The sequence below is a fragment of the Mirounga angustirostris genome, unplaced genomic scaffold, assembly GCF_029215605.1.
Source record: "Mirounga angustirostris isolate CCGP_5_RB_7025 unplaced genomic scaffold, mMirAng1.0.hap1 SCAF_4, whole genome shotgun sequence".
Taxonomy (NCBI): domain Eukaryota; kingdom Metazoa; phylum Chordata; class Mammalia; order Carnivora; family Phocidae; genus Mirounga; species Mirounga angustirostris.
Window position 1 is genome coordinate 118,569,129 of NW_026991712.1, and position 27,268 is coordinate 118,596,396.

The following is a 27,268-nucleotide window of genomic DNA, read 5'->3' on the forward strand; positions in this document are numbered from 1 at the left end:
TCCTAGAATGGAGGCCTTAAAAGAAATGGGTAGAGTCAATTCTAATGGTCATTTAGAGGTAAAGGCAGGTAGTTGGTTAATAAGATTACCCCTCTCTCTATATGTCCCACCCTTCCCCTTCTCCCCAGTTCACTGGAGCTCACAGTCCAGTGGAAGAGATAATTCAGTGGGACACAACAGCAGCAGACCACCTTTCACCTGTCATTTTAGACAGCTCCTCTAGTTCTTTTGCTGCAGAGGGTCCCAGGGCAACCGTGTGGATGACAGCTCTACTTTGTTTCACCTCCTTGAAGCACGAGCTTATAGTGTTGTCCTCCCCATCGGTCAGCAGCACGATTTCAGATCCATCTGTTGAGAATTTCTTCCTAATAACCTAAGAACATAATGCAGGGCATGAGTTATCAGGGTGGCCAAGGGGTTTGGGAGAACTGCATTTAAAGGGAATGAGAAGAGAAATCCCAGAGGGAATGAACAAAAGTGCCTGAGAATGGTCAAATATCTCTCTGTCTTGAAATGATAAAATTTTATTTATTTATTTATTTATTTATTTATTTTTATTTTTTTAAAGATTTTATTTATTTATTTGAGAGAGAGAGAGCGAGAATGAGAGACAGAGAGCATGAGAGGGAGGAGGGTCAGAGGGAGAAGCAGACTCCCCGCCAAGCAGGGAGCCCTATGCGGGACTCGATCCCGGGACTCCAGGATCATGATCTGAGCCGAAGGCAGTTGCTTAACCAACTGAGCCACCCAGGCGCCCGAAATGATAAAATTTTAAATCAGCAACATTCATGGAACTTGACAGTAGTCTTTTCTCTTGGTTACCCTACTGCAGAGCGGGCTCTGTAAAGAAGGATACAGGGTAGTTCCAGGGATAGACAGCACTGGGGAAGCAGCAAAGGAGGTTTTTCTAGTTTTCTTCATATGTTCTCTCCTTGACAGGATTTTGGAGGTTCCCAGATGCCTTCAGAAACCACCCTCAATTAATAGGTATAATATTTGGGAGATATTAGATGCAGGGTAGATTTAGCTTATATGATATTCACCATTTGATATTCACCATCTGACCATACCAGTTGTTTATGGTTGGCATTGGTTCTGACTGGTAAGTACCTAGGTCACATGAGATATTAACATTTTTAATATTCCCTCTGATTAACAAATAATTTTGTTCCTATTAACCCCAGCTCCTATTGTCCTATGACATCTATGTTTCAACTATTCCTGATTAACACAGATTATAGTTTTTTACATTGTGTAGAAAGCACACACCTTTTACCAATGTTGGATAAGATTATGATAGAAGGAAAATTAGATTAAAAAAATAGTGTTACTCGTTTCAGAAGTGGAAGGCAAGAGTCCACTCTTCCCCTAAAAAGAGTAGAAGGAGAGACCCAGAAGAAGGAAAAACTAGCAATCAAGCCTAAGTAACCTCTCTTCTCTGGACCAGACTGTCAGAAAAGGAAAGCATCTTAAGTAGGTTGAAAGGAAAGCTAAGAGCATAGGGGACTTGTGCTGCACTCTATTTGAACTCTGAGAGGGGCTGCCACATAAGGGAAGAGACTGAAGAGCCCAGAGCCCAGGATCCTCTCAACCATGGCCATGGCCTTGATCTGACCAAGCTGAGAGGCCAGGGAAAAGGGCTTAATTTGGATTCCGTTGTCCTACTCCTGATCACTGCTATGTGTTGTAGAAAATGTGTAGAAATTCCCACATATCCCACAGGAAAGACAGAAGTCCGCAGACAAGAGAACAGGTCATCTCACTATACAGGCTAAGGGGTGTTCAGTCTGCTCAGGGGCTGGATGGAGGACAAGGGAGTGTTTGGGCTCTGCTCCAATAGTGAGAGCCAGGGTGGGGCTGAGTCAGCCAGGAAAGAGGACTGGGCCCTGATCAAGCCCAGAGAACAAAGTCCAGTGGGCCCCTCAGCAGACACAGGAGCCCAGAACAGACCTGACAGGGGCTCTGCAGCAGGAACCAGCGGAGAACTTGAGACAGTTTAGTATGCAAGGCTCTTTCCCTCATCACACACAAGCTCCTCCCATCCCACATCTGGACTCCATTGGGCAGGAGGAGCATCTAAATTCCAGTTGTATCTCTCACACTCTCTCTCACCCATCTAAGTGGAAAATGCAGAACCAGAAGTTCTCGCCTCACCACCAGGCCATCTGGCATTACTCATCTCCCCTAAGGTTTTGCTTAGCAGGAATTTAGTATAACATGTCAGCGATTTCACTGTCCGTTCCCCTCCCTCATTTGCTTCTTTAATCAAAGCTTGGGCAAGTGGCAGAGGCAAGAGAATCCAGATGCACACAGGCCTGGACAAGGGTTCTGCAGCCTACTGTGCATACAGTGGAAATCAATTTTAGGGAACTGAATTTCAAGGTGGAATAAAAGGTCTCAGGGGACAAACTGAATTTGAGGAAATGGTTGTCTGTTGTCCACATGCAATAGTGTGAGCTGGAAACTAAATGTTCCTGCTGCTGCTTGGGAATCTGGAACAGCCGCATGGACGTGTTGTGCCCCCCATCAGGCAGAAGGCTGACCTGCCCAAGATGCCACAGAGATTCTGAGACCTTAATCAGCCAGTTTTTTTCAGTCTCTTATTCTTTTTTCATGGGGTAAATATCTTCTAAATAACTATGGAATATTGGATTATGTATTTGGAGCAAATAAGCATCAGGTGCTTTCAAATAATTCAATTTTATTGAGAACCTTCCGTATAAAAGATACTGTGCAGCAGCCTGGGAGGTAAAGAGATAAATCCTATCCCTAATGAAATTTTGCTTGAGTGAAGCGTGTGATTAGAAAATCATACATAAGAGCCTAGAAGTCATAAGAAATTTTTTGTTAAAGTTCACAGGATGTAGAAAGAGTGATTCTGTACAGTTGAAAGAATCAGGAAAGATGTCCAGAAGTAGGTGATGTCTGAGATGAATCTTTGAAGAATGAATGTGATTTGAAGGACAGAAGAGGCAGGAGAAAGTATTCTAAGTGGGGAGCCTGGCAAAGGTGTGGAAGCGCCGAAGGACAAGCGATCCAAGTTGCTGAGACATAGGACACCTGGAAGAGAGTCCCTGGTACGGGAACCTAGAAAGGTAGGTAGGCGCTCTATTATGAAAGAACTTAAATATTAGAGAAAACTTGACTTAATTTTGTTGAAAACGGAGATAAGTTTAGGGAAACAGAAATTGTAAACATTGACAAATGACGGGGGAACTTGTCTTACAGCAAATGCTGATTGAAGCCCGGAGCAGATGGACGTTCCTCCTGTGGCCACTGTCGGTAAGCTTTTGGTGAGCGCATCCCTTTCTGCGGCACTGTTTATCTGTACGAGTTCACTTTGTACATAGGCAGCACTGTCAAATGTCACCATCCCAACCCAGGACCCTTGCTCAACTATCTGCAGAAGGAAAAGTTTGCCAGCTTGAGTCAGTCGTTTAAGGCGGTCATCATTCTGAATGGAGAAGTAGAAGAAAAGCAGTCAGGTTGAGTTTAGATGAGCAGACTAATAACAAAACAGGGTAGAGGAAATTTGGAAGTGGCTGCCTTAACATCGAGTAAATGACTACAAGCTTATTCAAGGGCCTTTATATTAAATTAAATTTCCATATTAAATTTGTCCTTTATGATTAGTAGCATCTTTGGGTAGAATTTTAGGGCCTTTGTTTGAATAGCCCTAAAAGATCAAGCCAGATTAGGCTTTAGTTAGATTATTACTGCTTTGATAATAGTTCCAAAAACGTACATATTGTCAGTGAAACATTAAAAAATGTCAAGGCTATGTACTTCAGCAGATCTTGCTCATAAATTGAAAGCTAATTTAATTTGGCAAATGAGACACTTGCTGCTGAATTTCTGTTGAATAGAGTTGAAGTGGGTGTTTCTGGTGGTAATGTCATTGTGGTGACTGTTCTGACTCAGGGTTGCGTTTATTCCCAGCCTGTTACAAATTGTGGTCCAGATCCTATCATACACAAATGTGAGAGCAGCATCCTGACGACCAAGACCCAGTGAGCGTACCGACATGCTTCCAGACTTATCAAGGACTAAACACACAATTCTTTGTCCAATCTGCAGCAATGAGAATGTGGGTGCAGGTGGCTGTGTTGTCATAGGAGTGGTTTTCTTAAAGTCCTCAGAATCCTTAATCACTTCCCAGGTGCTTCGGAGATTGCATTTTTGGTTTTGCGGGCTTGGGGCGTCTTTATTGTGGTTTTTTTCTGTACAGAATTCAACCACCTGAAATTGTCAATAAAATTATAGAGATAAACAGTAGAGAAGGATATTTAAATCCCTTGTCCTCCTTCCTAGTCTGCCCTGCTAACCTGTAAATTTGGCTTAATCCCACAATCGCTGCAGGGCACTGCTGGGGAAATTCACAGTCATAATTCAGACTTCCTATCTCATACCACATCTTCAACCTCATTGGACCCTTAGTACTACTCAGCAATCTATTTATCTGCTCCTGGCTTCCTTCCTACTTCTCAAATTTGTCATTTCAAGCTGTCGCCACTGTCTTCAAACCACCCACTTCTTAACATTTCTCTGCTAGTACCATCTTATTTCTCCATCCTTTTACGTCCCACTCACTTCCTTACTTCCCACTCACTTTCCAACACCCTGCATTCCAGCTCTTTCCACTAAGATGTCCCACCGGCTCCTCAACCTTCATGTGTTCATAATTGAACTTACCACCTTTCCTTTAACTCTGCTCCTCCTCCTCATGTATTTTCTAACTTGATGTCACCACTATCCACCCAGGCACCTACATCAGGAAATCCTATCTTCTTCCCTCTACAAAATAACCAAGAGCCATCTATTTCACTATTTCTCCAGTTCATCATCTTTCTCCTTCTCCGTTGGAATCTCCGTCATTCAAATCCTCATGGTCCCTGTATCAGACTATTTTGGTCTCCTATCTGACTTTTCCATCTTGTTTGCCCTCCAGTTGGTCCACTCCATAGTTTCCAAGAACAGCTTCTTTCTTACCCCTTGCTCAAGACCCTTTGGTGGCTCCTCATTGCTCACACACTATTTCTGGACTTTTTCACATAGCAAGTAGCAATCTCCATGGTTTAGATTTTGCTTCACTCTCCAGCCTCACTCTGGCTGTACATTCCAAGTCTCTAATTTCCCCCTACTGTAATCCGTAAATTCTCAAACTTGCCTTTGCTCATGGTTTCCCACTTTGTCAAGGAATTCCTCTTCCTCTGTCTTCTGCATTGTGAACTTTACCCTCATGTTCCAGCCAAAAGGTCATTTTCAAAATGTTTTCTCATTTCCTACCCCTCCAAAGAATTTTCACTCAGCCCTGTGCCTTCACAGTACCCTAGAGATACTTCAGTAAGACCCCTTTAACATTGTTAGTACACTTATTGGGCTATAAACCCATCTATGGCAGAAAATTGTCTCATTAAATTTTGCTTCCTCAAAACTTGGTTTAGTGTCTGACACATAATAAAAGCTCATTAATATAAGTTTGTTGTTTTTTAAGTAACCCTAAAATCCGCATGTCAGGTTTTTTTTTTTTTTAATCTACAGAAGGACAATAGTTATTATGCAAGAATTACATGAGAACATATGGAATAGGGTCCATACGAACACAGCCGATAAATGATAGTTTCCTCCCCTTTCATTAAGCATTTATATCTTAGCATTTGGGGGATTAAAAAAGGAGCCACAGTATGCAAAGAATATATAACCTCATTCTTCCTCTCAGATTACTATTCACAGTATTATCATTCAATTAAACAGACTAAATATCCAAGATTCTAGTAATTTAGAAAGTAATCATTAGCTGTAAAACACTTATTTTCCTCTTTATTTGCATGTCCCAGGTCATTTTGGTTGTGTTTCCATGATATCATAAGGCTCTATTTTAGCAGGGGATCTGAAAAACTTGCAGAGGTTCCCAAACCTGACTGTACATCAAATTTAACTTCGTGGTTAATTTAAAACACAAAATCTGGGCCCCTTCTTGAAAGTGTCTTTCTTTTTATTTTTTTAACAAATACATTTATTTTTTAAAATTTTTAAAAGATTATTTATTTATTTGTCAGAGAGAGAGAGCACAAGCAGGGGGAGTGGCAGGCAGAGGGAGAAGCAGACTCCCCACTGAACAAGGAGTCTGATGCGGGACTCAATCCCAGGATGCTGGGATCATGACCTGAGCAGAATGCAGACACTTAATCAACTGGGCCACCCAGGCATCCCCCTCTTGATAATTTCTGATTAAGTCTAGAAATGGACTGCAAAGCCAGACTGAAGAATGGGCCTTTTGAACCATGGCACATCACATTTTAAAAACTTATGCCACCAGTAACTCTTACAAGTTACTTCACCCTCTATTCCAAAAGGAAAACATAATTTTATATAAGAGGTTGAAAGATGAGAGACTCCCCACAAAGTCTCTCCACTGACTTAAGTCAGTGATTAACTGATGCATTTAGGTTTAGTTTGTGCAGATTGCCAAAATGTATATTTAGCACTAATAAGGATAATTTGTCAAGTTTATTTTATGACCCGTTGGTCATTAAAAAAACCCCAAAACATTAGAAAGTATTTTAAAACTACTTAAACCTATTAAAACTATGTACAGACTCCTTACAAGCTCCTTCACCAATGCTCTTAAAAATATAGAAAATTTCAGTTAACCAACCAAAAGCAAATATGCAGGCTGAAAAGATCTCTGTAAGTTAAATTTAAGGCTACTGATCATGTTCTTGTTAAGAAATAAAAAGAAGTGTCTGATCCTCTTGGGTATATTTCTTATTTAACTAAAAATTTTTGTGCTTGTCTGCCTTTAAGGATATTTGAAGTAATTCTAAGCACTGAAACTCCAAGCTTGTGGGAGGGAGATAATGGAGCTGCAAGAATGGACCTAAGGAAGGCAGAGGGGGAAGATATGAATTTATCCCTGATTTTGTACTCCCAGCTTGTCCCACAGAGAATCAACTGCTCACTGGTGATTTCCTAAAATTTGATCCTTTCTTGCAGCAATCAGGGATAAGAACCTCACTAAATTCATAAGTGCCAAGAAAGAAAAAGAAGAACAGGGTACTTACAGAACCAATACTTGGCGAAAACATTATGGAAGCCTTCTCAGTCTGGTATCTAGAAGGTAGGAACTCACACCCTTCTTTGTACAGCCCTGTTGCTGTGTCGATTCTGCATGGTCTGGTGGTACAGCTGCCTCCCTGACAGTGTTGTACTCCATATTTACCAGTAATACCTGTCGAACATCTGAGAATATATTAAGATTAGATGTTTAGGTGCTGTAATCATTTCAGAGGGTTAGACTCTGTGGTCAGGTTGTTCTGATGTCTACAACTTCCTCTTGTATTTCAATGAACAAATATATCACCTTAAATGACAAAATTATTAAATCCACATCAGTGTCATTTTTGTTTGCCCAAAAGTATTTGAAGGGTTCCCGAAACGGTATCCAAATTTGTTTCTTTTCTTTTTTTTTTTTTTAAAGATTTTATTTATTTATTTGAGACAGAGAGAATGAGAGACAGAGAGCATGAGAGGGAGGAGGGTCAGAGGGAGAAGCAGACTCCCTGCGGAGCAGGGAGCCCGATGTTGGGACTCGATCCTGGGACTCCAGGATCATGACCTGAGCCGAAGGCAGTCGCTTAACCAACTGAGCCACCCAGGCGCCCCTCCAAATTTGTTTCTATGCAGCAGAAAAGCTAAGTCTGGCTTATGACTGTCATCAGAATTAATAAGGATCCAAGACCTTAGCCACCTCCTCATCTAGGACCCTCATTCCTAGAAAATCAGGAGCTCTCTTTTGTTTCCCTTAAAAGGCTTGCAGACATTCCCTGGTTTTCTTTTCCAGTTAGTTTATATCGTACAATTTTTACATAGTTCTTAAATGTTCATAGGTAATTTAGATTTTTCCTTATATGCTTATGAGTTTGTGTCTATTATAAATGGACTGCTTTTACCCAACATTTTATTTTTTGAGTATATAAACAATATATGAACACTATAGGAAATTTGTAAAATAGCAAGAGTATAAAGAAGAAAAGGAAAAAATCATGTCCCACCATCAGAAATAAGCTACTGTTAACATGTTGAAGTATTTTCTTCTCTATGTATCAGCATAACATTGCACATATAACTTTGCTTCCTGATTTTAAAAAACTTGGTGTATTAGCATATTTAAGATTTTAATATATTATTATAATTCATAATATTTTTTTAAATGTGATTTTAATAGCTGTATGTTTTGATACTATAATATAAATCTAGTCTAAATTATTTATTTGCTTTCTCCCCAATTTGTCAGTACTAAAAGTAATACTTCAATGAATAAATAAAAATTCACATAAAGTTTTGACAGTTTCCAAGTTTGCTGCAGAATTGATTCCCAGAGTAAAAGTTTGAACATTTTAAAGTCTGTTGATACACTAAAAAAATGGATTTTTAAAAAGATTTTATTATGTATATATGTATGTATGTATGTATTTATTTATTTGACAGAAAGAGAGAGGGAGAGCACAAGCAAGGGGAGCAGAAGGTAGAGGGAGAGGGAGAAGCAGGCTCCCCACTGAGCAGAGAGCCTGACTCCGGACTTGATCTCGGGACCCTGGGGTCATGACCTGACCTGAAGGCAGATGCTTAACCAACTGAGCCATCCAGGCACCCCTTAAAATGGATTTTTAAACATGAAATTACTGGATCAAAGAATAAGAAAAATTTCACAGATTTGATATGTGTCATCAAATTGCTTTCCAGGAAATTCATGCCTCTAACAGCCAATTCATGCCTCTAACAGCCAATTCATGCCTCTAACAGCCATCTATGGGAGTGCTCATCCCACTGAGATTCTCCTCTTTGTCAAATTTGTGCCTCTTTGATTACTAGTAAGTCTGAACATTTATTATATGTTTATCAGCCATTTTTATTTCTTTGGTGAATTATTTATTCTTCTCCAGTGTCCATTTTTCTGTTAGAGTGTTCCTGTACTCCTTATGGTTTTTGAAAGTTCATTACGAGTTACAATACTCAGCTCTTAAAAGCCTGATTTCTTAATTTTTCTAATACTTTGTTCTGTTTTTACCTTTTTATTTAGTTTGTTTGATTTGTTTACAACAACAATTTTAATTCTTAGGTTGCCAAATTTGTTATTCTTTTAGTTATGTCTTTTTCCAACTCTTGAATGTATAGAAAGACCTTCACCACAAAAGAGTTAATATTCTTCTAGTTTTTCCTATTCTATATATAATGAGTCTATCCAATTGAAGGAGAGTCTATTAATTTTTTCCCCACACATTTAAAAATTGTCCTGATATCTTAAGAAATTCTGCCTTTCCTCATAGCTTTGTAATTCTAGCTGTATTAAATAATAAATTATTATATATGTGTCAGTCCACATTGTTTTAATTAATGTAGTGTTAGTGTATATTTAAAATTCAATAAGTAGAATTTCCCTTTATTATTACTATTATTCTTTTTAAAAATCTTGTTAGCATTTTAAATAGTTTCATAAAACCTGTATATTAATGTGGGTTGAATTTACATCTTCCATGAATTGAAGGTCTCCCAATTTATCTTGATATTCCTTTAAACCCTTTTAGAAGGATTCTATTGTTTTCTTCATGTTGATTTTCACATTGCTTAGAGTTTCCCCTACTTTAAAATTTTTTAAATTTAATTTTATTTATTTATCTTAATTACCTGGTGCTTATCATGACAAATGCACTTCTTAATCCCCATCACCTATTTCACCCATTCCCCCACCCACACCTCCTCTGGTAACCATCAATTTATTTAGTTAGTTAAGAGTCTCTTTCTTGGTTTGTCTCTCTATCACTCTTTTTTTCTCCTTTGCTCATTTGTTTTGTTTTTTAAATTCTACATATGAATGAAATCATATAGCATTTGTCTTTCTCTGTCTTATTTCACTTAGCATTATACTCCATTCATGTGGTTGCAAATGACAAGATTTCCTTTTTTATGGCTGAATAGTAGGATTCCATTATATGTATATGTGTGTGTGTGTGTATATTCCATTTTATATATATTATATTAACATTATATTATATATGATGGAATATATGATTCCATTCCATATAACAAAGTTTGAATGGAATATGAATATATTATATGTATAATGGAATATATAATATATATACCACATTTTCTTTACCATTCATCTAAAAAGTCAACCAGGTGCCCCCCCTGTCAGGTTTTAGTATCTGAGTTATGCTAGCTCTTTAAAGTAAATTAGGAAGTTCCCTGTCTTTCCTGTTTGTGCTAAAGAAGTTTATATTCACTGAAATTGAGCTCACTCATAAAATGATGGCAGCCAAGAGTACTTTACAAGTATTCAGTTTGCTTTCTATTGACACCACAGAAAGTTTAATTTAAATTGGGATGGAGACACCCAGGTGACTCAGTCAGTTAAGCGTCTGCCTTCCGCTCAGGTCATGACCCTGGAGTCCTGGGATTGAGTCCTGCATCGGGCTCCCTGCTCAGTGGAGAGTCTGCTTCTCCCTCTGCCTCTGCCCCTCCCCCCTGCTCATGCTCTCACTCTCTCTCTCTCTTGAATGAAAAAAAAATTTTTTTTAACTGGGATAAATTCTGTTTTGTTTTAATATTTGGATTGTCATTCTTTTAAGTTCTACAGTCCCTCCCAGGCCCATTCATACTGATGAAGTCCACATAGATATCATTCTGCCCTGAAGTCACTGAAGAATCACATTAGATTTGTTTATGTCCCTGATTCTGATGCAGGAAGATGGAGACACTCAACGTAGCACCTGCAGATTTCTTATAGTTGCACACGTACACACACAAACACACGAAGAGGCAAATGATTTGTAGCTGCAGAGTAGAGAATTCAACTAATTGAAGCACTTATAAAGTGAACAAAAGTATTTTGGGAAGCTGAAAAAGAAGGCACTAAGAATGAGAGATCAAAAATAAGATGAAATAACTGATATTTTTAAAATCATCAATTCCTGAAAAAATTTGTTGCAATTTAAAATAGTTTGGGAAAAGTTAAATCAAAGTATACATACCTTACTGCCTCTCTTCTTCCATTGAATAAATAGAATTTCTCATTATTACTGTACTCATCATATACCCCCCATCGTAGATGAGCCCATTCATGGACAAAGACCCTTTCTGTAAGAAAATATTTTAAACACCCAATTACAGTAAGAATGGCAAAATTATTTTCTCACACTGGGAGAAAGTATTTTTCCGAACATCATTATGCTTTGCTGTGTTAATTTTTTTTCAACTAAAGGTTTGATTTCCTTAGAAAAAAATAAATAACGACTGCACATTTCTTTAAAATGTAACTACTTATTTTGGCTCATCAGATGTTAATTAGATGCTAGTAAATGCCAGGCAGTTACTCATACAAAGATGAAACAACTGGCTTGTCCTTACACAGCTCATGGTCTAGCAGATGACACAGATGACCAGATAACTAAATCCCAAGTGGTATAAGTGTCATGATGGAAGTCAGTGCAGGCTGCTGTGGGAGCCAGAGGCATTCACAACCTGGGCAGCATCCCCAAAACGTCCTTCTCCCTCATGGCTCATATCTGGTTAACTCTCAAGGCCTGCCTACTACACCACAGCCTTTTTGCTTTGACCTAGTCTCATCTTTCCAGTCTTACTGCTCCTAATCCTGAATCACTGCAATAGCCACTCCCTGGCCTCCATATTGCTAGTCTTCAGTGGCACCACTGTGGTGCTCAGGTTAAATCCAATTTCTCAACATGGCATACAAGGTTCCTGATGATCCAGACCCTGCTCCTCTCTGTAGCCATATTTCTTGCTGTTCTTAAGCCACTTCCAAAACTCCAAATCACAGTGAATCCCTAAACTCCTTTTACTTTCTAGAGTCACACCATGCTCTTGCTCATCTCTGGTTCTTTTCATGTATTTTTCCTCTGGCTCAGAATACTCTCTCCCTCTCTCTGTCTGGATAAGTCCGACTTTTCTTTCAAAATCAGGCTTATAGCCACCTAGAAGCCTCTGACATCCTCAAACTAGTCCAAATACCCCTCCTGTGCACTTTCATTATATTCCATTATTGAACTTATCATGTTATATTTTCATTGCTGCTTACATGCTAGTCTCTTGCACTAGACACTTGTCTCCATAAGAACAGACACCATGACTTCTTCATTGTCTTGCCTTGGCAACAGTGCCTAGAACTTAATAGTTACTCAGTGAGTATTTGTTAAATTTGCATGAACCTTAGTGACTTATATTCAGCTCAGTTTTTCTGGAATGTAAATTCCTAGATAGGCTGAATTTGGAAGGTTAAATGAGAGGGTACATGCTCAGAAAGACCTAGTATATCACATTGAAGATTTAGACTATTCTATCAGTGCTGGGGAATAGCTGATGCCCTCTTAAAGGGAAGAGTAGGTTGTTGGGGAGCAGGCATGGAGTCACAATACAGAAAGGAAAGATTATAAAGGAATGACATTTTATGTGGTGACCATGATGGCTAAGGTGGACTCAGGAGTAGAAGGGGGCAGTTAGGTAAATCAGTTCAACACATATTGAGCCATATGTTGGAAATTTTCTATTTGTTATGGAATTGAGATGGAGTGTTGTAAAAGAACAACCAAGAGGTATATTTGTTTGACACCTCTTTCTGATAAGGTCTGTCAGTGTTCTAGTGTATTTGGGGGTGGGGTATGGAGGTGCTAGCACTCTTTTGTTTGTTTTCTCTGCCTTGCCCATTTAAATGAAGAAAATCAAACTGGTTCTAATCTTTTCAAGATAGTGAAGAAACCTAGTGCTAGTTATTAGTTAACCTAATTATCTAAAGCTAATCATATTTGATTATACTTGGAAAGCACATATTATGTTTACTCCATGGCTTGTTTCTTTTAATATTTTCTTCAAAGTTTGCTCTAAATAGCTCATATGGGAATGATAGTTTATTTTGTGAAGGAAAATTGGACTTTTTCTTTAGTCACGGGTTTTTGAGAGCTGAAATCCAAGATATTCTGTCTGGTACTCAAAGTGGGGTGCATGGCCTCACGGTATCAGCATCATCTGGGAGCTTATTAAAAATGCACGTTCTTGAGTCCCATCCCACACCTACTCAACAGCATCTGCAGTTTAACAATCCATTTAGCACTGTGCATCTCTGTCATCTGGTGGCTACTACCTGAATTGCAGGCAGGAGGTTTAATTTGTTTAGATGTTTCCCACCCCCACCACAGATCCATAGAAACCTAATAATACATATTAAACTATCTTACAGTTATTATATCATACTAATATTACCCGATAACAATCTCTAAAAATTAAAAATACTGCATTTACACATGTATCCTAAATATGAAGAAATTAAATTTTAACTGAAAAATGCACTATTCTGATTCCCTATTTTAAGTGAAAGTTACAATAGTTTGTTTTGCTTATATATGCTTACTCAGATCATGTTGACTGCTGATCTACTTTGAACATAAAATTATTAAATTCTGAGAAATATAGCAGAATATTTTATCTCTACCCCTACCTTGTGATCCATATATATTTGACTTTTTTCCTGCTAGGAAGTCAGGAGTGAAATGAATCCTTTCGCCCTTTTCTCCACAGTTTCCCATCTGCTCCGTGTATGGTTCATCATTACCTGCAGGATTTGGTTCAGCAACTAGAACATCAGCCTTAAATTTAATAAAAAGTCATTATTACAAAATATTGGTGTAGGAAAGACATTAGGTTTCGAAGCCAATGGTCAAGAAAGAATTCTTGAGACATCTTTGGTTCAAAAAGGCAGTTTAATTAAAGCACCGGGACAGGACCCATGGGCAGAAAGAGGGGGTTAGGGGTAGTATAAGCCTCCCCAGTATTTTGGAAACAAGGTTTCCAGGATCCTGAGGGGGCTAGCTATTGTTAGGAAAGGTCATTTATTACTGTTTAGTAAAAACTCAATCATGAGACCCTTCAGATGTATATTGGTAGGTCATATGCTTGGGGGATGATTGCCTACATGTATCTTGGGGGGTAGAGATAAAGGAAGTTTCCAAAGGAATTTTTATATGTTAAAGTAGACTTAGGGGGTCCTGGAAGTTGGGCTAAGGTTGCCTTTTGCCCTTAGCAAAGTATCAACATGGAGGCAGTTGATCCCCTAGAGGAATGTCATTCTGCCTGCTTTAAGGACTTATCAATGGGCTGTAGGTAGAAAGGAAACTTAGTAATTGTAATTTTTCATCTGCCTTTGTTTCCCACATCAACATCAGCAAATAAATTGACCTTATTCACATAGGAGGATTTTGAAACAACTTCATTTGATTCTAGAATATTTTGATGAAAAAAAATCTGAATCAGAGAAGGAGATTGAATTTGAACAAAAGAACTTGATATTCTCACATTTTTGTAGGTCTCGAGTTTTGGTCTCACATACTCAGGTTTTGTCTTCCATTTTTCAGGAATCAAAATGGCAACATTCTTGAAGTAGAATCTTTTTTCTGTAGCTTCAAACAGATATGGAGATGCCTGGGTCACCATGTCCTGGGAAAAAAGAAAACATATATAACCAGCACAATTATGACAGAAAATAGGCAAAGTTGCCAATCATTCAAATTTACACCTGTATTTCACATTTCCAAAGACTAGTTATTTATTAAGATGGGAAGGGGAAATGTTGAATTACCTTTTATTAATAATAATAGTTAACTTTTTCTGAGCACTTACCACATGCTGTGTGTCACAGAGTAATGGTTGACAATGCAGACCCCAAAGGCAGACACTAATTCTGGATCCACCACTTACATTAGGACATCAGGCAATTTCCTCAAGCTCTTCTGAACCTCAGTTTTTCCATGTATAGAGTGGAAAATATTCTAGTGACTAGCTCATAAAGTTGTTGTGAGGATTAAGGGAAGTCAAGAAAGCACTTCGGACCATGTTTACTTAGCACAAGTGCTTATGAAATGTTAGCTATTGGCGTGTCTGGGTGCTTAGTTGGTTAAGCAGCTGCCTTCGGCTCAGGTCATGATCCCAGGGTCCTGGGATCAAGCCCTGCATTGGGCTTCCTGCTCGGCAGGGAGTTTGCTTCTCCCTCTCCCTCTGCCTGCCGCTCCCCCCTGCTTGTGCTCTCTCTTTCTCTGTCAAATAAATAAATAAAATCTTAAAAAAAAAAGTTAGCTATTGGTTTCATTTCATTTGCTCTTTTGAGGATCAATAAACCTTTAAGGGGGAAACTGACAATTAGAGAGTATAGGTCTCAAAGTCACGCACTAAGTAGTACTGGGAGAGAAACTCAAAATGAGTATGACTTCAGCCCTGCTGACATCACTATAATAATTTTGGGGTTAACTAAATGTTATGAGAGCATTTATTATTAGTATAGTACCAAGTGTTCAATATAAGGAAGTGGCATAATTAATTTATCTTCAAGTTACACCTAACTTTATTTCTCTAAAATGAAAGAGCCTTGGTGTTAAATTATAAATGCCTCTGCAGATTCCCTGAGCTGCTTCCTGACAAGACAGTACAGAGGGTATTATAAGAGGTTTATTATACAAAGGGGCATTGGGTCTACTAGGACCAAAACCACTGAAAAGCACCAAAGCAAGTATAGATAAAAGAGAAAAGAGGGCTGAAGACTGAACCCTGAGGCCCCCAGCATTTAGAGGTGTGGTGAGGAGGAGCCAGCAAACGAGACTCAGGGAGCGGCAGGTGCACGGGGAGGAAATCAGAAGGCACTGGGGTGAGAATGTTTCAGGAAGGAGAGAGTGCTTGTCGGTGTCTAATACTACTGAGCAATCAAGTATGGTGAGGACTAAGAACTAAGCAATGGATTTAGCAACCTGAATGATCCATTTTAGTGGAATAGAGATGATAGCTCCAAATGAGTGAGTCCAAAAGAATAGATGAGGAAGCAGAGGTGGTGAATACAGACAACAGGTCAAGAAGTTTTTCTATAAATTAAAGAGGAATGGAGAAATGAACAAGTAGCTGAAGGAGGACTTCAGGGCAAGGGTTTTTGTTTTTCTTTGTTTTTTTGTTTTTTGGGGTTTTTGTTTTTTTTAGAGATTTTACTTATTCATTTGACAAAGAGAGCGAGAGCGAGAGCAGGAACACAAGCAGGGGGAGTGGGAGAGGGAGAAGCAGGCTTCCTGTGGAGCCGGGAACCCCATGTGGGGCTCGATTCTAGGACCCTGGGATCATGACCTGAGCGGAAGGCAGACACTTAACAACTGAGCCATCCAGGCGCCCCCAGGGCAAGGGGGTTTTGTTTTGTTTATTTGTTTTTTAAAAATGGAAACTATTATAACATATGTATACGCTAATGGAAAAAAACCAGATAATGTAAGAGAAAAAGGGATTGTTGCAGGAGCAAAGTTCTTGCTGGAGCGGAGTTCTTGCTGGAGTGGACCAGAGTGACTAGATAGACTCCAGTGCCTGATGGGGCTGGCCTGAGGGGCAAAAACAGTTCATCATTACATGGGGAAGCAGTAGTCATGCATCGATGCAGGAGTGACTCCTGCTCTGCCACTTCCTAACGGGATAAACTTGGGGAATTTATTTTATCTCTAAGAGCCTCGGTTTCCCCTCCTTTCAGATAGAGATAATAATAATGGCTGCCTGGATATTTTTTAAGAAGTTCTTGTAATGGTTTGCATAACCATTACAATAAAACACTGAGTCGAGATCACAAAAAAGTTGAAAAGTCGGTATAAACCTTCTGACATTAAAGTATTGTATCACCATTTGAGTTGTGAAATGTGAATTTTCAGTCTCCCCCCCCGGAAGAATAAGCAGCATGAAATGCTCTTGTCTTCCATGTTTTTTTTTTTTTAGAGATTTTATTTATTTATTTGAGAGAGAGAATGAGATAGAGAGCATGAGAGGGGGGAGGGTCAGAGAGAGAGGCAGACTCCCTGCTGAGCAGGGAGCCCGTCGTGGGACTCGATCCCGGGACTCCAGGATCATGACCTGAGCCGAAGGCAGTCGCTTAACCAACTGAGCCACCCAGGCACCCCTTCCATGTTTTAATAGAACCATTAATTAGGGAGCTTTACTTCAGCATCTGTTCTAGGTTTTGAGAAGATGACCTCATATCCAAATACACATTTAAAGTATTGAGGTTTGGAGAAAGTTGAGGATAACAGTTTATAGGATGGGCTGGTTATTCCTTAAGGACAAGGATAGCATATTGTTCATCACTGGATTCCTGGTGCCAACATAATGTAAATGCTCTGTAAATATTTGTTGGATGAATGAACAAATGAATGAATGAATGAAGTGGTTATGATGAGCTGTAAATTGTGCAGGAGTGCTAAGTCAGGAGGTACCTGGGCTCCCATGCATTGAGGAGACCCCAAACTACTACAACTGTGTAGTGTGTGTGTGTGTGTGTGTGTGTGTGTGTGTGTGTGTGTGTGACAGAGAGAGAGAGAGAGAGAGAGAGAGAAGACACACAGAGTGAGTTTCTCCCTGACTCTCATTCCCTCATCTTATGAATGTGCTCCTATTGCTTCCCTGATACTGGGTAGAGTGTAGGTGCAGTGGATAGAACTGCTGCAGCGCCATCTGCCGGTCTTGTAGATGGAAAAATGTTGGGGAAGGCTAGCTGAAGCTGGTATTTAAGAGCTGACTTAGAGGCTTCTGTCCCCACAAAGGCAGGAGGGAGAAAATCCCCTCAGAAAGCAGAGCGAGGGATGGCCAGGAACGGCAGCAAAGCCCACAGTGACCTCCCTCAACTCTGTAGATCTGGAACATCAAATAGGGAGGAAACCACTTTTATTAACTACTCAGGGACACTGAGCACACTTACTGCCCTTACAACTGTTCCTTTTGTAGAGAAGATGTGGAAACCAACTTATCTTATAGCGAACACATTTAGGACTCCTACCAGAAAGTTGATTTAATAATTGTAGTGAGAAGTACATTTTTTTCAGGAGGAAAACCCCCCAAAGATATTAGGTGAAAGCACTTTGAAAGCTCTAAAGCACCATATAAATACAAATGACCTTTGTCATTCAAAATAAGGCATCTGTGTCCTCCTTCTGGCAATTCCTGAGCCCTAGTGACTGTCCAGCCACAGACAGAAACATCGCTGGCCACATTTTTCTTCCACACTTTGTTGCTCCAAGTGGCTACTTCATTTTTGCTCATGCTATTTTTAAATTTAGAGGTAATCAAAAACATACCCAAGGTTTCTGATATTGAGAGATTTCAAAGGGTGTGAATTTCTCTTTCACCAATTAGTGGTAAATCTGATAGTCTTCCAGTTCAACAGGTAAGCTCCCAGCAACCCCATCAACTGCTCCACTTCTCCAACCCTAAACTGCTATTGGTGATAGAGATGGTTCTCTCTCCAAACTCCATCTTTCTAGCCTTGCTTCTGCTGAGAGCAAAGAACGTTTGGGGGCGAACTTTGGAGCCCTTGCACTACTAACTTCTGAGCTCACATTCAGGAACTTTGCCTAGAAAAAAGCTTCAGTCCCTTTGGCTTGGTTAAGAGGGAGGAACTCTTTCTCGATCTAGATCGATTTAAAGTGGGACTGGTGATTGATGACTGTGCCTACCATTTATTGAGCTCTTACTATGTACCAGGCACTATGCATACGTTTTTGAAGTTTTTTTTCCTGATTTTTGAGATAATTTTAGGCTTATAGAAGACATGCCAAAATTGTACAGAGTTCCCATATACCTTTCACTCCGCTTCCCTTATATTCAAGCATTGTTACATTGAATCCTCACAAAGTCCTATGAGGAAGGTACTCATTATTATTCCCATTTGACAGACTAATACTTCTGCTCATTATACAATAGTGCCTCTGGATGTGCTACAGCCTTTTTATAAGGCATTTCCTTCTGATTCTTAGCTGTTTTCTGTTGCACACGACCTCTCTAATCCCTCCACTTTACAGCAGTTAGATGCCTCTGCCAGAACAGAAAGAGTCTTTTTCCCTAGTTTTTCCTTCCCCCATAGGAGAAGTAACGAGTGAGGTGAGACTGCCCAGCAGCCCTGAGAGGGTTCCTGGCATCGGGGCTGGTAAAATGCAGTTTCCTCTCATTGGAAGGGTGGGGATTGTTCTAAAATCAGAGATTTGCCTCCTGGGCTCCTGTATTAGGATAACAGACAAGGGGGGTTACAATTAGGACCATAAAAGGAGAATCTGATATAAGCCAATGGTAAAATGAAGCAAAGGAATTATCCTCCCTGTATCTCACAATGTCTGTCAAATGATGCTGGCCCTTCCTTAGTGTGAAACTAAATAGTTTTCAATGAAATCGTCTGTAACCAGTCATTTATTAAGCATCAACAATGTATCAAACTCTGAGTTATGTGCACTGCATTTATTACAAGAATCCTAGTAGTTTAGTATTATTATTGCCATTTTACAGCTGAAGAAACAGGCTCAGGTATGAAAATAATTTGCCTGTATCACACAGCTGGAGTTAGAGAACTCGCGTTTGCTCTATCACAACATTACACTTAATTTTTTTTTTTTTAAAGCATGGATAATTACCATTTTGAACTTACCTTTATATGTTGAATGAGTGTTTCATCTTCTGGCACATTAGGGTCAATTGCAATGACAATGCCTTCATAGCCATTATTATTCAGCTGAATGAGTGAATTGCTCAGGGCCCTTTCCAGGAGATAAAGGACCAAGAAGAAAACAGAACTCTTAAATGGCCCCATTGTTGTACATCACACTTTGATTTCTCTCTTTGGAGAATGATGCTTTTAGAGGTCTTCTTTACCTCTCTCTCTCTCTCTCTCTCTCTCTATATATATATATATATTTATACACATGAATATATAGACACACATTTTTCCCAAGCTATCAGAGATGGTTTATCAAAGTATTTAACCCTTTGACCCCAAATTCTTTCACTATTGCATTTGTCTCCTTTATAAGGAACTATAGCTTAGTCTCCAATTCTGTGTACTTTCAAATATTTCATTTTGAAAGGATTATTACCCTTGCCTTCACCTGTGCCAGATGCTGGGAATGAGGGTGGGGACCGCACATCCGGTTCCCTGGAGGGACTCACAGGTGACAAGCAGCTTGGTCATTGAAAGATGTTTACTTAGTACAAATGTTTGCCAACCAGGGATACTGACCCACCCAACACCACCCTCCAACCCTCACCTGCCCATGGAGGCCTGACTGTTCTGCCTATTCAGTCAGCATTTGTTAAATATAAACCATATATCCAGTTATCCTTCCGTGGTGGCCTTTTTTTTTTTTTTTTTTGTAACCCTCGTTGATCTTGACATAGCCTCATCACCTCTTGGTACTCCCTTACAGAATCCACTTGCACCAAAAAACGTTAGAAAGCAACATAGAATATTATTGAATATTTTATAATAGAGAGAAAAGATAAAATTTACATATCACCATGCAAAGCAAACTCCCTCCAGTTTCCTCATCAGACTTCTATTTCTCTATTCCATAGCTCCCATTGGTCAATACATAACATTAACAACATTGAATTATTTTATTGAAACTACATATCTCTCAGAACATGAATTATGGATTGCCAGCTACTGCATAGACACTTTTAACTTTGCTGAACCTCAGATGGAAACTCAAATTGGCCCACCATTTTACTGTATTCAGATTACTTGAAATATCCCTTCATCCTGTGACTTCATTTGGCCTTCACATTGTAGTAATCAATTCACCTTGATCACCTCCTTTCTTTGACATTGGCTTATAAAAATTAGATTAGTATTTATAGCTAATAAATAGAACTTACTGCTTAAGTACATAATCTTTAATCCAAAGTGAAGCATTGAAGCAGAGTGGAAATACTCAATTATAAAGTGGTTGTCCAGATGATCTAAATACGCTTTTATACAAAAATGACTTACTCAATGTTTATTGAATAAACGTATGCATTTATTATACATAAAAATTTATGTCTAAAACATCTCACACCCCCAACTATATATGTCTTTACTGGGCTCCCTAAAAAACAGAGCCTAAGGCAAGCTTATGTGCAAATAATTGGAGAATTTAATCCCAGAGCAGTGAGAGTGAGGGAAAGGGGAAAATAGGGATGGCTGGGAAGCAATGAAAGAGTGAAATGTTATTAAAGTTGACCACTGTATTTGCCCTGACATTTGGGATGTCTACTAATGGGCTATGGAAAGAAACCATACCTTAGAACAGTCTGTGGGAGGGAGGAAGGGGAAGTGTTTGGCTTCTCATCTCCTATAGGTGATCAGCTCCCCTGAACTTCCTGGCTGTGTTGTCCAGCCCCTTTAGCAGCGGCTTGGGAAGAGAGGTCCCATGCCGTGTTGTGTTGAAGGAGATGCATTTCAAGTGGTGCATGGTTGGCCTCTGGCAGTGGAGCCACTTGGGCCCTCAAGGAGGAGGTAGGGACTGAGGGGGAGTGAGTAACTGAGGGTCCAGTGCATAGATGGGGCTGAGAAAATCTAAGGGGGTTCTGTAAGATTAATCCAACACAATTTACCCCTTCAACTGCTCAGATCCACTCTTGTCCTTCCATAATATTTAGCTCCAATATTATAAAGTTTACATTTTTTGTGTGTGAGCACAAGCTATTTTGCTTTTTCTTTCAAAGAAGGTGCAAGTTCAGTCATTCATAGAATCTCCTTCAAAGTGGTGGCCAATTGCAATCTCAAAATACCTAAAGCCAGAGACTCACTGAAATACATTCAAGTCTGCTGCTAGAGCTGGTCTCAAGACCATGTTAATCCTAAAATAAAAGTCAGTTCTTTTGCCAACAAAAATGGGTTTATTCAGGAGTAACAGAGAATTATAATTTGGGGCATGCAAGGTATGGCAACTCAAAAAAAAAAAAAAAAAGGAAGGAAACATTATCTGAGGAAATTGGGAAAAGTTGTTTTGAAGGAAAGTCCATCCGTTGGGGAAATTGGCTGAGTTGTAGGGATAGTTGATTTCTCATACATACATGTATGCCATGTACATCTTTCCCAGTTGAGACCTGTAATGGATGATTCTTTCCTTTTGGTGATTCTCTGTTGGGGTGTCTAACTGACAATTCTTCCTGTAATTGATGTTGAATGGTATGGTTCCCCCTTCTAGCCTCCCCTCCTATCCTCCTGATTCCACTTTATTGATGTTGCCCTATATTAATTTTCACAGCCATTATAGATATTTATCTCCTTCCTTTATCACCAATTTCCCTCACTTTTAGCCAGCATTTTGGCTGATCTGTATTGTTTGTTTACCTATTGGTATAACCAGAGCCTTCATTCCTGAAGGATCTGAGCCCTTAGCTGCCCTGCCCTTTGGATTGTAGCTTCTGCAGTTGTCTATGACAAAACTGTGACCAACCCAATTTAGGGGCTTCCTCACATTTGCCTGGCCTTCCTTGCTGACTGGGCCTTGGCTGCTTGCTCAGTGGAGAGTCCAAGCTGCTGCCATGACTGCCTCATCTCCTCATCTTCGTCTTGTCTTCTCTGCCTCCCCAAAGAGAGGGCCTAGTTTAGCATGGCCTCTGCTGAGCTGGAGTGGCAGCTCCTCTCTCTCTGGTGTCCAAGTTCAGCCTAAACAAAATCACAGAGGCTTTGGCTCAGAGAAAGCATTGTACAATACCAGGTGGGATCTGGTTTTGTCAGAGGCAGCCCAGATGGGCCAGATGACACAAATCAGAGGTGCAGGGAGTTAACACCTGAGTGGCAAACTTTTGCCAAAGGTGTAAAGTATTTCCAGCATCACAAAAATCTTTTTGTGTTCCCTTCTAGTCAGAAACCCCCAAATGGTCATCACTATTTTGACCTCCATTGCCACATAGATCAATTGTACCTGTTTTTGAACTTCATATAAATAGAAATACGCAGTACATCCTCTTGTACCTGGCTACTTTCACATAACATTTGCTGAGTGAAATTCAGCCATGTTGCATGTAGCAGCAATATGTTCTTTATCCATTGTATTCCATTTTAAGAATATAGCACAATTTGCTCAACAGCTGCTGTTGATGAACATTTGGATTATTTCCTGTTTGGGACTATTGTAAATAAAACTATAAGCATTGATTTCAGTTGGGTGTATACCAAGAGTGGAATTGCTGAGTACTGGGTATACATATGTCTAGCTTTATTTAGTTGATCTGCCAAACACTTTTCGAAGTGGTTTCACTGGTTGTTGCACATTTCTACCAGTATGCGGTACTGTCAGTCCTTACGATTTTAGCTACTCTAGTGGGAATGTAATCATATTGTACTGTGGTTTTAATTTGCATGTTCCCCGAGACTAATGTTGTTAAGCACCTTTTCATATACTTTTGGTCATTTGGATGTCCTCTGTTGTAAAGTGCCTGTTCAAATCTTTTTGCCCAATTTTTATTTTTTTTAAAGATTATTTATTTATTTATTTATTTGTCAGAGAGAGAGAGAGAGAGAGCACATAGCAGGGGGAGCTGCAGGTAGAGGGAGTCTAATCTTTTTTTTTTACTGGTAGTGTTTTTTGCATCATATTTAGGACAGCTTTTTCAAGTTCATGAAAATAAACAGTATTCTGTTCTGCTGTATTGTTCTGCCTTTCATATTTAGGTCTGTGATCTATCTCAAGTTGTTTTTGTACATAGTATAAAGTAAGATTCAAGATTTTTGTCGGCTTGTTTTGTTTTCCTTTAGGGATGGCCAATAGGCCCAGACCATTTATTGGAAAGACCATACTTTCTCCCACTGAATTGCAGTTGTGCTTTTTTGTGAATGAGGTGGCCGCAAATGTGCGGGTCTGTTTCTAGACTCTTTTCTGTTGCATTAGTCTATGTGACTCTCCTTACCTCAGTGGCCTGGAGTCTTAATTATTGCTGGTTTATATGTCTTGACATCTGGTATCACTCCAGATTTGTTTTTCTTCAAGATTATTTGGGGATATTTTAAGTCCTTTGCATTTCAATATAATATTTAGGATCAGCTTTTCAATTCTACCAAAAAAAAAAAATCTGCTGGGTTTGATAGGATTGCATTGAATTTATGTATCAGTTTGAGGAGAGTTGACACTTTTATAATACTGAGTCTTTCAATCCATGGACATGATATATCTCATTTTAGGTTTTATTTAATTGATCTCAACTATGTCTTACCATATTCAGGGTAGAGATCTTTCATTAGATTTACTTCTAGTTTTTTGGGGGAGGGGTGCTATTATAAATGATATTTTTATAAATTTTTATTTCCTAATTGTTTATTGCTGGTATATAGAAATGTAATAGGTTTTTATGTATTGACCTTATATTCAGTGAGTTTGCTAAATTCCTATTATTTTTAGTAGTTTCTAGATTCTTTTGGATTTTGTATGGATATAATTATGCCATCTGTGAATAATAACCTGTTTACTTCTTCCTTTCCAATCTTACGTCTTTTGTTTCTTTCACTTATTATACTTGCTAGAATTTCCAGTATAATGTTGAATACAGGTGGAGAGAATGGATATCTTTTTTCTTGTTCCCAATCCTGAGTGGAAAAGCATTCTATATTTCACCATTAAGTATACTATTATCTAGAGATACTTTGTCGATACTTTTATCAGATTAAGAAAGTCTCCTTCTAGTCCTAGTTTGCTCTGAGTTTTCTTTTTTTAAGTTATGAATAAGTGTTGAATTTTATCAAATGCTTTTTAAAATTTTTTTTGTTTTTAAAGATTTTATTTATTTATTTGTCAGAGGGAGAGAGAGCATAAGCAGGGAGAGTGGAAGGCAGAGCAGGCAGAAGGAGAAGCAGGCTCCCCACTGAGCAAGGAGCCCGATGGGGGACACAATCCCCTGGGATCATGACGTGAGCCAAAGGCAGATGCTTAACCAACTAAGACACCCAGGTGTCCCAGAATTTTATCAAATGCTTTTTTTTGAGATGATTGTGTAATTTTTCTTCTTTGTTCTGGTAATGTGGTGACTTACACTGATTTTTCAATGTTAAATCAATATTACATTTCTAACATAAATTCTATTTGATCATGATATAGTATCCTTTTCAATTTGCTAATACTTTGTTTAGGATTTTTGCATCTACGTTCATGAGAAAGATTGGTCTGTACTCTTCCTTTCATGTAATATCCTTAGTATCAAAAAATGAGTTGGAAGAATTTCCTCTTTTTTCTATTCTCTGGAACAGTGTGCCTGAAACAGATATTACTTCTTTCTTAAAATTCCTTTTGACTATTGCTTTAGTTTCATCATGTAAGAAATTTTGATATGTCACATTTTAATTATCATTGAGTTCCAAGTATTTTCTAACTTTCAAGTTCTTTTTTTAACATATGAGCCATATAGAAGTATGTTGCTTAATTTCCCAGACATTTGGGGGTACTTTAAGTTATTATAGATTTCTAGTTTAATTTCACTATAATCAGAAAACATACTCTGAAATATAAATACTTTGAAATTTGTTGAGACTTGCTTTTTGAATCTATTTTGATAGACCATGTGCTTTTGAGAAAAATGGGCATGCTATAGTTGTTAAGAACAGTGTTCTATATATATATTAGGCCAAGTTGGTTAATCACATTATTCAGATTTTCTTTATTCTTATCAATTTCTTGTCTGTTTGTTCTTTCAGTTACTGGTAGAGTTGTGCTAAGATCTCCAACTATGATTGTGAATTTGTTTATTTCTTTTTTTTCTTCTTTCTATTTTTTTAGTTCTGTCAACTTTTGCTTCATGTATTTTAAAGCTATGTTATTTGCTGAATACAAATTTAGGATTGTTATATCATTGTCATTATAAAATGTCTTTTCTAAAGTACCTATATTTTCTCTAATATTATTTCTTGCATCAAATCTACTTTTTGTATGACATTAGCTGTGGTATACTGGCATTTAAATATTGAAAAAATAAAGCAAAATAAACACAACACAGCCAGCACAATGCCTGGCACATAGAATTTATTTAATAAACAAAAAAATAAAATAAAAACAAAAACAAACATTTAATAAATTTAAAAAAACCCTATTTAACAAACAAATAATATACTTCCCCTTCTCTTCCACTTACCCAAACCTTAGCTTTATGGGGAGAGATAGGAGAGAAACCAAAAAGTTGGAGAAAGCTGGGGCTTTATATTAGATTGTATGAAGACTGACTAGGATATGTTTTAAAGACATGGATACCTCAGAGTCAATTTTAAGCTGTTGCCATGTAGTACCCCAATATGACTCCTGCTTCCACCTCCCAGTTCATTACCTCTTTTAGTAATGGCCATTAAGAAACAGGCATTCATACACTATTGATGGTAGAAAAATTGGTACAAATGCTTTGAAGGGAAATGTTCACCAAAATTTATGTGTGTATGTCTTTTAACATAGCAATTCCACTCCTAGGAATTTACCCTACAGATATACTCACACAGGTGCATAAGATTATATGTACAAGGGTAATATAATTTGTCCCTTAGAGCCTACTTTATAATAGCAAGAAACTGAATTACTCAAATGTCCTTTAATAAAGGAATAAATAAGCTTATTTATTTCACATCTATTTTATTTATCACATCCTACTTAACCATCTGTATTTTTATAATAGCATGTATTACTTTTTTAATTGGAACAAATTTATACATAAAAATAAAAATTTTGCATTAAAGACTATTATTTTAAAATCCTAACATGTTGACACAAGAGTCCTGTCTTCTCTACCCTAAATTTCTCATTTTTTTCTTTATTTTTCTATTCCACTCTCTTTTTTTCCTTTTATCTTCTCCATGTTCTTGCTTCTTTCCTGTATTGGTGTGAAGTGAGATCATGTCAATTTTAAAAAAGTTCCTTTTGGACGCTTCTTAATTTATATTGCTTCTGCAGCTCGAGCGAGGGAGGTAGAAAGCAATTGCCCACTGCCCTGGATAGCTTCCTCTTTCTTGTGCCCTTGAGGCAGTTGTTCTCAGAAAGCGGCATTTTTTTTTTTAAAGATTTTATTTATTTATTTGACAGAGAGAAACACAGCGCGAGAGGGAACACAAGCAGGGGGAGTGGGAGAGGGAGAAGCAGGCTCCCCGCAGAGCAGGGAGCCCGATGTGGGGCTCGATCCCAGGACCCTGGGATCATGACCTGAGCTGAAGGCAGATGCTTAACGACTGAGCCACCCAGGCGCCCCAGAAAGCAGCATTTTTGATAAGACTCTTAGCCTGTAGATAAGAGAGAGTGGGGAATAAAATTGGCCACCATCTAGGTCACTCTCCACCCAACCCAGGAACCATCTTGCTGATAAGAGTTAGATTTTCTAAGTGCAAGAGGGATTTATGGAGGGAGGCATTCCTTTTGAGCTTTGGAGTCAGTCTCTAATTACCTCCATGGATATGAGCACGTGTTTCTGTATC

The 27,268-nt window shown here is 38.7% G+C and overlaps 1 protein-coding gene across 1 annotated transcript in view; it reads right to left on the minus strand.

The window, feature by feature from the left end:
• The window catches only part of CLCA1 (chloride channel accessory 1), a 29,867-nt gene extending 10,213 nt beyond the window's left edge, over positions 1 to 19,654 (minus strand). The window contains exons 1-8 of the mRNA XM_045899058.1: positions 19,493 to 19,654; positions 14,365 to 14,505; positions 13,511 to 13,658; positions 11,034 to 11,139; positions 7,065 to 7,242; positions 4,021 to 4,239; positions 3,227 to 3,454; positions 199 to 373 (exon numbers count right to left, since the gene is read on the minus strand). Coding sequence (XP_045755014.1) covers positions 199 to 373; positions 3,227 to 3,454; positions 4,021 to 4,239; positions 7,065 to 7,242; positions 11,034 to 11,139; positions 13,511 to 13,658; positions 14,365 to 14,505; positions 19,493 to 19,654 — 1,357 coding nt within the window. The remainder of the gene's footprint in view (positions 1 to 198; positions 374 to 3,226; positions 3,455 to 4,020; positions 4,240 to 7,064; positions 7,243 to 11,033; positions 11,140 to 13,510; positions 13,659 to 14,364; positions 14,506 to 19,492) is intronic.
• Between the last annotated feature and the right edge of the window lie 7,614 nt (positions 19,655 to 27,268).